Source organism: Gekko japonicus, unplaced genomic scaffold (assembly GCF_001447785.1).
Source record: "Gekko japonicus isolate JY-2015 unplaced genomic scaffold, Gekko_japonicus_V1.1 scaffold1625, whole genome shotgun sequence".
Taxonomy (NCBI): domain Eukaryota; kingdom Metazoa; phylum Chordata; class Lepidosauria; order Squamata; family Gekkonidae; genus Gekko; species Gekko japonicus.
In genome coordinates this window covers 285,379-296,981 of record NW_015160260.1, presented here as the reverse complement: position 1 = coordinate 296,981, position 11,603 = coordinate 285,379, and the positions used below count along the sequence as shown (strand labels likewise).

Here is an 11,603-nt window from a genome sequence, read left to right as displayed (position 1 = left end):
TTTATAGAAAAATAGTGTCAGTAATATTGTTCCAGTTTAATGATTCTAGATTTAATCCTGATAATTTCACAGTGTGTGAAACATCTTAAACATGGTGGTGTATGAATGTTAGCCAAATATTTTATTAATTTTAAGTGCTCATTTCAGTTAGGATAATTTATGTATATTACTAAAATATTTTGTATCCTTCTACGGTAAGTTACTTCTAATTTTTTATTTCCAAATGTTTTATAATAGTGATACCTTTTTAAAATATGATGCTGACAGCAGCATTGTTCTTAATTCTGTAAGTTTAGCTATATAAATATCTTTTCATGCTTCAAATTTATGTAGTGAAGACTGGCAAATGTCTGGGTCAGGATCTGTCTCTGGAACTGCTTCAGATTCTGATTTGGAGGAAAGCAGAAATAAAAGTACATGCGACGAGAGTGAATCTGACTATGAGCCAAAAAACAAAGTAAAGAGCAGGAAGCCTCCAAGCAGGTATGGCACAACTATTTTAGAATGTAAAAATGTTTTCAGATGAAATGATGTTTTCCCTCTTTTTGCCATTGCATAGTCCAGACAGTGGGTGCACTTTGCATACTCTAGAAGGCATTGGGCTCTTTAGAAGAAAGGCTTGGCTGGGGAAAAACTGGAAGGAAAGGGATCCTGTTTTTTCCACAGATCCAACATTTCTCTGGCTACCACTGTCAGCAGTCACCAGTTCAGTGTCTGGTCTGCTTGCCTGGTTTAGGCCAGGGTTTGTCTTTGTCTGCAAGCTACACTGAAGCCCCTCAGGAGACTTCTTAGGCTTTGAGCTGTGGGATGTAAGCTTGTTAAATAAATATAGAAACCTACTGAACTGGCCTGTTTTCATGAGGATAGGGTAATGCTGTGACTCATCCTTGTTATATTCCCAAGGTTAATTCATGGTTCTGTATTGATCCTACTGACTATATGTCATAAACGGATTTTCTCCAAAGAGAGAACATATACACAGGTATAATACTAGAGCCCTTAGAACTTATTTCTGTAGAGTACAACCCTTCTAGCAATTTTATTTCCTGTTGGTGGCATATTAAATTTCTTAAAGGTAGGAAACAGCTAAAACGTTGCCTGCTTGAATGCCTCACAGTATATATATTGTAGAGTACTACAGAGCTAGCGAGATCCTTGCTCATTCTCTTAAAAGGATCCACCTTCCTCAAATGATTTCCTGGTCATTCAGTCTAAAGTCATCAGTGATGAATTTGCAGCCGCCGGGTTTTGGTTCTGTAGAAACAGCCTTTAATAGGCAACATTATTAATTTTTTTTTTTGTATTCTTAATGCTTAAGAATAAAACAAAAAAGTGGCAAAAAAAGCACTGGGCAGAAGAAAAGGCAACTTGAATCATCAGATGATGACGACGACGATTATGATAAAAGAGGATCTCGCCGCCAGGCAACAGTAAATGTTAGTTACAAGGAAGCTGAAGAAGCAAAGACAGATTCAGATGATTTGCTGGAAGTCTGTGGAGAGGATGTCCCCCAACCTGAAGAAGATGAGTTTGAAACAATAGAAAAATTTATGGATAGCCGTATTGGACGAAAAGGAGGTACACCTTATTTAGATTTATGAAATTTAATCAAAATACAAGAATTTAAAAAATGTGACTAGAAATACTAGTAGGAAATGAATGGAAAAAGGAAGACCCTCAACATTTTGATTAGGATCTTTAGTTGTCTAAAGTTTGCAAGACTTGCATCCTTAAACTGACGCCAGCGACATTAATGGACTATATCTGCACTCAGGTATCACAACAAGTTGACATTATACTAGAACAGAATTGGCTTGTTGGGCTCATTGTTGAGGTCACTTTTCAAATAGAGAATCCTGGGTAGATACTAATTCTCGTTATCCATGATTTATGAATTCAGGTATACAGATGAACTGTGGTTTTCTCCGTACAAATTTAAGATTTTAAACCTGGATTAAACCTTGGTTTAAAATTCTGTTTTGAGAGAGGAGGCATACCTCCATTTGTACAGTTTGGGTAATCAGAGCTAGTTTTAACTGAATTTTATGTGTGAAAGAAGGAACGCCCAGCTGATCAGTAAACTTAATGTCAGATTATTGTAACTTCTGAATGTAGCCTGGCCATTAATATTTCTAGGTTTTAATGCTCAAATTTGCATATTAAATTAAAGATACAGGTAGCTTAATGGTCTAAAACCAAGCTTCATTTCTCTGAATCTGGTATAGTGATCAAATGTATCATTCTTTTAAATATATTTTGAAGGGTTTGTTCTGCTGTTTTAACTACTGTGCTCCTCTTCATTGATGCACATTCTGTAGCTTTCTTGAATATTTAATAAAACAATACAGACTTTAGGTTACACTAAACTTTTAAATGACACAGTAATAGAGAATTCTAGCGCTACTTCATCAAGTGTTTCAAAAGTTTGCATCTTCTGGAAACAATTTAGCTTGTCCCCTTGAGAAGCTTTAGGCTGGAAGTATAGGATAGAAACCCTGTAAATAGATGTCAGTGTGATGTTTGTCTATACAAGAAGGAAACACACTTGATGCCCAGATTTGAGGAACTGCTGATCCCCACGTGTGGGATTGCTAGAGCTATCAGTGGCTATTAGATAGGTGTGTAGATTGATGTAGTATTGTAGCTGATGCTTTTGCTGTGCTGTCCTCTTCAGCTACAGGTGCTACAACCACCATCTATGCAGTTGAAGCTGATGGAGATCCAAATGGAGGGTTTGATAAATCAAAAGAACCTGGTGAGGTGCAGTACTTGATTAAATGGAAAGGTTGGTCCCACATCCATAATACTTGGGAAACTGAAGAAACCCTGAAGCAACAGAATGTTAGAGGAATGAAAAAGTTGGACAATTATAAGAAAAAGGACCAGGAAACAAAACGATGGTGAATATTGTCTATAGTAAAATTCTATTCTGAATATAGTATGGTAATGATATGTTCCCTATTTGTGCAAGAACATAACTGCAAAATGCTTATAAAATTTTGTCTTTTTAAAATTAGAAAAAGTACTTCAGTGCTCTTGATTCTCAGGTTCAGAGCATCTCTGGCTGTTCTTATTGAATGTTCAGTTCTATGCAGGAAGCTTATTAGCTTATATTTTACTTTTCAATTTTAGAACGAGTTTGTATGCATAGTTTAAAGGACAAGGTTTAAGCTTATCTTTATTCTTTACATGAATGTATGTATCCATTATAATTTGTAAATATTTTCTTACTGAAAATGTCGAGACTGTGCAACTGCACTAAAAAAGGCCAACGCTATGCTGGGGATTATTAGGAAGGGAACCGAAAACAAATCAGCCAGTATCATAATGCCCCTGTATAAATCAGTGGTGCGACCTCATTTGGAGTACTGTGTACAGTTCTGGTCACCACACCTCAAAAAGGATATTATAGCATTGGAAAAAGTGCAGAAAGGGCAACTAGAATGATAAAAAGGGTTAGAACACTTTCCCTATGAAGAAAGATTAAAGCGCTTGGGGCTCTTTAGCTTGGAGAAAGGACGGCTGAGGGGTGACATGATCGAGGTTTATAAGTATGCATGGGATAGAGCAGGTAAAGAAAGAAGTACTTTAAGTACTTTTCTCCCTTTCTCACAATACAAGAACTTGTGGGCGCTCAATTAAATTGCTGAGCAGTGGGGTTAGAACAGATAAAAGAAAGTATTTCTTCACCCGAAGGGTCATTAACACATGGAATTCACTGCCACAGGAGGTGGTGGCGGCTACAAGCATGGACGGCTTCAAGAAGGAATTAGATAAACATATGGAGCAGAGGTCCATCAGTGGCTATTAGTCACAAGGTATAGATAGGAACTCTTGGTGTGGGGCAAGTGATGCTATGTACTCTTGGTGCTTGGGCGGGGCAACAGTGGGAGGGCTTCTAATGTCCTGGCCCCACTGGTGGACCTCCTGATGGCACCTGGTATGACAGAGTGTTGGACTGGATGGGCCATTGGTCTGGACCAACATTGGCTTCTCTTATGTTCTTGTGTTCTAAATGTACATTATTATGGAAGGTTATTCAGTTGGTGTCTAACAGTTACTTTTCTTAAATCTCATGTCCATGAATATCTGTAGAACATTCAGGCACTTCAGTTAATCTGTACTTTTGATAGTTATTTTCGTAGAGCTAATAGACAAGACAAGAGGGGGAGCATGCATGGTTCAGCCTTCCTCATTGTATCCTTGCAGCAACTCTGTGAGGTAAATTAGGAGAGACAAGACGGGGACCCGCGATACTCGCAGGGGGGGGAGAGTTCCGTCTCCTCCACACACACCCTGCTCGATCTCTCCGAGGAGGCGGCGGCGAGACCGGTCCTCCCCCCCCGGCTCCGAGGCAGAGGCGGCGGCGGAGAGGCCGGTCCTTTCCCCCCCCCTTTGCCGGGCTCGGCGGCAACGAGGCCGAACCTCCCCCGCCCGCCCAGCTCTGAGGAGGCGGCGGTGGCGAGGCCAGCTACAGAGCGTTCCCTGCGCATCCGCAGGGGATGCTCTGTCACTTTCGGGGGGATTTAAACATCCCCCGAGATTTTTTTCAACTTTTTGGATTTTTGTGCACACATGGGGGGACAGCCCCACGTGTGCACAAACCTCCCCCTCCCCCCCCAAGTGCCCCCAGAGCGCGGATTTAGCGATCCGCACTCACGGGGGCAACTTGGCTATTAGTATATAGATGTAGAGCAAATGAAGTGAGATTAACTAGGAGTCTACATTATTTCTTCTCCCATTCCAAAAAAATTCTGGTAATAATTTGGGGTTAGCAGCATGCCACTGATTTTAGAGCATAATAAACTTTAACTGCCACTTTATATAACCCAGTATTTTACCTTGTTAACCACCAGCATTTAGTGATTCAGAGGGAAATTATTGATTTATGAAAAGTTTAATCTCCTGTCGCATTCTGCTTCTGAAAGTCAAATGGCCTAAGAAACTGACCATTGACATGTTCCTTGACATAGATGTATGTCTGTCCTGAAGCCAAAATTATGCACCATTGCTACCTGGACAATAACATAGAAATACCAGCATATCCAGAAACTTTAGGGACATAGAGCAGGGGTCACTCAGAGGTGGGGGGTGCATAGCTGTGAATTTCCTGCATTGTGTAGGGGGCTGGACTAGACGACCCTTGGGATCCTTTCCAGCTCTGTGTTTCTATATTGTTTCTATGTTTTCTACCCATACTTGACTACAGGCAGTCTGTGTTTTATCTATTTTCATTTTCAATCTGCTTTTCTTGCTTGGGACTCAAGGCAGATTACAAATACGACAAAACTGATCACTTGATCAGTAAGCCAATTACATCTAATGCTTCTGATGAAATCTACGAACTATTTAGCTCCTATGATAATATGATAGACATTGTTTGTAATTACTTCACAGGTTAAAAAATGCTTCTCCAGAAGATGTGGAATATTACAACTGTCAGCAAGAACTCACAGATGATTTACACAAGCAGTATCAAATAGTAGAGAGAATAATTGGTAGGTGGCAGATTTTGGAACGGATAATAATCAGACAGCATACCAGCATGGTCTGTTTATAGTTTCTTCATTGTTAATACACTGGAAGTTGTTTACAGTTTGTAACCCTTTTATAAATTTTTTAAAAATAATTTAATTTATTTCCAGAGAGGTAGTCATGTTAGTCTGTTGCAGTAAAGTTCAGCAAAAGTCCACTGGCATGTTACATACATGCTTTACCTAAAGTTTTAGCTATATGAATGGAATTGTAACAGTCCTAAATACGATGCATTTACCTGTACACTCACCATATTTAATTCTATAATGTTATTCTTAGAACATTTGACATTGCTGTAAACTTGAAAATTCATTAAAATTTGAATTAAAAAAAAAGTCCACTGGCACCTTAAAAATGAAGGGGGAAAAAACCCTTTTCTGGCATAAGCTTTTATGAGTCAGAGCTTTAGATATATGTAGATTAGCAGGACATATTCAGGAGTTCTTTAATATACAGTCTGTTCTCTTTGTCTTTAACAGATAATTTTCTTATAAAAGTTATATGTTTGAAGTAGGGAGTAGTTTGACTATTGCATTTTTCAAATTTATTCCACAGCCCATTCAAATCAGAAGTCAGCAGCAGGCTATCCAGATTATTATTGCAAGTGGCAGGGTCTCCCTTACTCAGAGTGCAGCTGGGAAGATGGTGCTCTTATTGCAAAAAAATTCCAATCATGCATTGATGAGTATTTTAGCAGAAATCAATCAAAGACTACACCTTTTAAAGACTGTAAGGTAAGTGCAGTTTCATTTTTTTAGCTTTATGAACATTGAGGCCAACTTCTCAAACAGGTGAAGAAGTAAATTTGTATCTAGATAGACTACACATGAATCAGCCTTTGATGACAATGTCCTTCCATCCCCCCCCCCAGTATTCTTGTACATAGAATAGTAGACTAGCTAGTCTAATGTCTCCCTGACGTTACTTTGTGTGTGTGTGTCGTGCTGTCAAGTCGCTTCCAACTCATGGCGACTCTTATGAATCAGTGCCCTCCAAAATGTCCTATTGTTAACAATCTTGCTCAGGTCTTGCAAACTAAGGGCCATGGCTTCCTTTATAGATTCAATCCATTATGTGTTGAGTCTTCTGCTTTTCCTACTGCCTTTTTGTGTGTAGGGATTTGTTTTTGTATGGAGACGCATTCATTCATTTCCCTATCTGCACCCTCAAATGGTACAGCTGACTCAGGTTTACTGCTTCATCTCTGAGAACTAGGTATGACGAACCCCTGTATCTTTCCAACTGTCTGGCAGATTTTTTCGGCCAAATCTTCAGTTTCCCTCAGTGACTGAGTTGCCCTACAGTAGTGTGTATATATTCTTTGTCAAAAAAGACTTGACTGCCCCACCCTTTTGTTTAGGTACTTAGTTTAGGCTTTTTCTTCGTTAGGGAACTCTACTGAAAATACAGGAGCTGTCCAGTTTTTTCTAACCCTTGAGAAATGGCACTTGAGGCAAATTAACTTTCAAAAACAGAATAAAGATTTTATTAAACAGGCATGGGAATATATGTATGATCAGAATAGTCAAGGTTTTGAGATTGCTGAGGTAAAAAGCCCCTTTCTAATATATTCTAATCATTCTAATTCTCATATATTCTAATAATTCAAGAGAGGTGTATTTGTAGTTCTGTTTCAAGGCTTTCTATTTCTTTCTTTGAGATGTACTTTGTTTAGTATAATTTAGCACTAACACAATTCTTATTGATGTTTCTAGATTTCTTCCTTCCTTTTTTCCTTTAGATATTACAGCTTTACGCAAAACTCTTGATGTCCCCATGGCTCTCTTCCCAACCCCTTTCACTGGCAGGAAGTTATTCTCATTGTCCCTAAGAAGCAGTAACTCCTTTTACTATTTGGCTTGTATGGGAATTCTCTCGTAACTACCCAGACCTTCTGCCAAATCCTTCTCCAGTATCCTTTGTCTATATAAGGTTGTTCTGTAGCTTTTCTGAGAATTTAAGTTCTCCCTCAGAGCAGCTTTAATATATTTAGACAATGGGGTTTCTCTTCGTCCCTCTGTAGAAGTACTTTTCTGACTATAACCTGTCAGAAAACACTAATTCCAAAATGTCTCTTCCTCAGAAGCCAAATCCTCTGTCTACTGATTCAGACGTTAGTTTTCAGATGACCAAAAGGCAAAAGACCAATTTGTGAAAGATGTATTTTCCCCTCCAGATCAGCTGTTTTATTTTCTCTCTCAGCTGATGCTGACCAATCAGAGAGCTAGTAGAGCAGCCAATCACCTGAGCTGTTCTCTCCAGGGAAGATTAACTCTTGAACTCCCTGACTCTCTGATACAAGCAGCATTTTTAAAAGTCTGCTTTTCTGTGTTATCCGTCACACTAGGCCATCGGTAACACAGATATAAAATTTAAGAGTTACAGTAATTTTAAAAGGGCTTTTGGAAGCATCAGAATCTTCAGAGTTGGTCATTGATTATTGTAGATTCATTTTTATGTTAGTAATAGTAATTTAATTGTTTTTCTTTGTCATTGAAATTACAGTTAGCAGTAGAACTAACACTGCTTTCCCCTTTTACCAGGTTTTAAAGCAGAGGCCAAGATTTGTTGCTCTAAAGAAGCAACCCTCTTATATTGGAGGAAATGAGGGTTTAGAGCTAAGAGATTATCAGCTAAATGGGCTGAACTGGTTGGCTCACTCCTGGTGCAAGTACGTACAGAAGACCATACCAATTACAGTATTAAAAGAACTAGATATACCTATCAACACTTTCTGTGAAAGAAACCTATGAATTATATTATGAAAAATATATGATTTTCAATAGTAAGAGACAGTGCTTTATGTATATCCACTGCAAGCTGTATAGAACTTAAAAAATCAACACCAGTGCTTTGAAGTAAATGTAAAAAATGAATTGTAACCCTGTGACATTGAATTAAATAATATAATATACTTAAAGTATGCAGCATGTTCTGAAGTTTTTATGAAATTTTAAAATGCAGTCCCACACAGCACATTTCTAAGGACCACTCTGTAAGTTATCAGGGCATGTGTAACTGTGGTTAGGTCGGACTTCTGTAGATCGGCCACAAGTTGGTATACCAGCCCAAGTCTGACTGTTGTGTGTGAACTTATTTATATCACTTTTATTTATATATGTGGTGTTTATATGTTTTATTCATCCATTTTGCAGAGGGAACAGTTGTATTCTTGCAGATGAAATGGGCCTGGGCAAAACAATACAGACTATCTCTTTTCTGAATTACTTGTTTCACGAGCATCAGTTGTATGGCCCTTTCTTGCTGGTAGTACCACTTTCCACTTTGACATCTTGGCAAAGAGAAATCCAGACGTGGGCTCCTCAAATGAATGCGGTAGTTTATTTAGGAGATATTACTAGCAGAAATGTGGTAAGTACTTCTGTGTGTTATATGAAACATTAAGACTAAAAATAATGTGTGTATACTTGATGTTCTTGATAAGTGCTCTGAATTGGTAGCATAGAGAAACAGTGCTGGAAGAATTTATGCACATTTTAGATTAATTTAAAATATTGTAATGGGCTAGTTTGATCTTTTTATTTTTGTTACTACTTTAAGTTGTAATTGTTTTATCAAAGGAAGTTGGCAGAGTATAGTTAGTATTTCCTAGTATTTTTGTATTTGGTTGACTAAGAAAAAAAATCTAAATGTGCAGCTGAAATACTACGGACAATCTATAAGGAGAAAAGGGTGACCAAAGGAATGGAAGAAGCCATGCATGCATGGTGTATATTGCCTGTACCCAAAGCCAGTCTAGTCCCTTTTCTCTCATAGACTCTTCAGGGAACAAGCAAACCTGTGTTGGGTAAAAGGAGGGTAATTTAATTGGAGTAGCCATGATTGTTGTTATAAAACAAATCTGAACTCCAGTTGCATCGTAAAAGACTAACAACATTTATTCCAGTATGAGGTTTTGTGAGACAGCTCACTTTGTCAGATACAAAGGAGAAAGAAACCCTTTTATCTGAGTTATACAAAAGGGGATGGGAAAAGAGGTAGGAATTGAGCAGAGATACCCTTTGCCTTTTGTGCAGTTTCAAATGGACTGTACATTGAAAATGCAGTACAGCACTAAGGGCAGTTGCACCTCTTACATACGTCACTGTCACATTGTTGAGCACTTAATTACATAACCATGTATGCATGCTAATATTCAGCAGCTGAAGATACCAGATATATTAGGCACTGTATAGAAATATTTGTAAACTCCATAATCCTATATCCCATAAACTTTATTTGTAGATCAGAACACATGAATGGATGCATCTACAAACAAAACGATTGAAATTTAATATCCTTCTGACAACCTATGAAATACTGCTGAAGGATAAAGTAAGTAAGCTGACTGCCAGTCACTTCCAAAGGTTAAAGGACAGTGTTGAAACGTATCAATGCTGCTGCTTTCAGTGAAAATATCTGAATTATATTACGAAAAAATATTATTTTTCAATAGGGTTTTTTTTCGTATGGAAGGGGATAGAAAGCTTGTAATAGTTTAAGGACCGAGCAAAGCAGACCCATAATTGGATCTTCTCAGTATGTTGGAAAGTTAATAGCTGCTGCTAATAGTAGGACCTAATTTAAATTGTGGGTGTGGTGGGGAGAGAGGTAAGGATGCTTCGTTGTTTTGCTGTTTGAAACATTTTCCACGCTCCCCCATTCTCTACTATTAGCCATGAAGGGGGTGGTGGACAAGATAGGCAGAAATGATGCCTCCGTCCCCTTTCCATGGCTTGCTGGGTATATGGGCTGGTGTCAGTTTCACTTTAGCCCTGATCCAAGTTGGTGAATGCCCTGTCAGCTATTACTCTTTTAGAATGCTTGGAAGATCGTAGATCTCCCAGTGTTTTGATTCTAAATGTTAATGCTTCTGCAAAATAACTTGATTTAAAGTTTGCTTTGAAGCAGAGTGTCATTAATGTGTTCATTTGTTTTCAAAAGTCATTCCTTGGTGGTCTGAATTGGGCATTTATAGGAGTGGATGAAGCCCATCGATTAAAAAATGATGATTCCCTCCTGTACAAGACATTGATAGACTTCAAATCGAATCATCGACTCCTTATTACTGGTACTCCTCTGCAAAACTCCCTGAAAGAGCTTTGGTCCTTACTGCACTTCATCATGCCAGAAAAGTAAGTAAATCTAATAAGGCTAAACACTAAATGTGTCTTGTTATGTAGGAAAAAACTCCCCGCTAGATGGGCACGAACTGGGGAAATGGAGGTTTGTCCTGGTTTGTGACGTCCCATAAACTGGGACAAACCACCCCCACACTGCGAACCAGCTTGGTTTGTGAGGTTTGTGGATCTTCCTTTCTGCCGGCAGCAGCTCCCCGAGGCCAGCAGAATTGGAAGGGAAGGGGGATCTTGCAAAAAACATTTAAAGTGAATTTTCCCTTTAAATGGCTTCTTCCCCCCCCCCACTTAAATGCCTTCCCAGTTCATTTGCGAGTTGTGCTGCTACTGTGCGGCTTGTAAAAATGATTTAAAGGGATCCTTTAAATTAGTTTTGCAAGCGCCTTGGAGAAGGCATTTAAAGCGACCTTCTCCAAGCCCCACCCCTGGCGCCAGCAAGTCTCTCAACACGAAGTGCACGAATTGAGGTTCGTAGACCACGAACTGGGCCCATCCCTGCTTCCCAATTACTAGGAAGAATCATAGGTTCATCATCATGTGCCTGTGCAGTCCCGCATGGCTTACTGTGCACAATGCAGACCTGCTGCAGAGATTTTGAAGCTTAAAAACTCTAGCAGGTGTTCCTTCCCCCCTACTCCATGCTGCTTTCCTGCCGTTTCCAGTGTTAAAGGAGTCAGTTCCCTCTCAGCTGCTGTGGAGAGAACTTCTTCCTTTGGAAGCTCTTTATAAGGAAAAATGCAGCTTTTCAGCTTTCTTTAGCCTTGGGCAGACCATTTTTACTACAAAAGCGAATTAAGAGCAAGCAGCCTCAAACAACATGCCCTAGAAAACTCTCTTTAAAAAAAATGTATATCTTGAGGATTTAAAATTCCCCATAAGGATGAACACATTTTGTGTCTGTTATGCCTCAGTGAAGAGCACATGTCTCAA

The 11,603-nt window shown here is 38.9% G+C and overlaps 1 protein-coding gene across 1 annotated transcript in view; it reads left to right on the top strand.

Annotated features, from left to right (window-relative positions):
* The window catches only part of CHD1 (chromodomain helicase DNA binding protein 1), an 83,435-nt gene that overhangs the window by 26,818 nt on the left and 45,014 nt on the right, over positions 1–11,603 (top strand). The window contains exons 5-13 of the mRNA XM_015414740.1: positions 334–483; positions 1,319–1,578; positions 2,675–2,900; positions 5,398–5,498; positions 6,091–6,269; positions 8,079–8,206; positions 8,691–8,907; positions 9,781–9,870; positions 10,480–10,670. Coding sequence (XP_015270226.1) covers positions 334–483; positions 1,319–1,578; positions 2,675–2,900; positions 5,398–5,498; positions 6,091–6,269; positions 8,079–8,206; positions 8,691–8,907; positions 9,781–9,870; positions 10,480–10,670 — 1,542 coding nt within the window. The remainder of the gene's footprint in view (positions 1–333; positions 484–1,318; positions 1,579–2,674; positions 2,901–5,397; positions 5,499–6,090; positions 6,270–8,078; positions 8,207–8,690; positions 8,908–9,780; positions 9,871–10,479; positions 10,671–11,603) is intronic.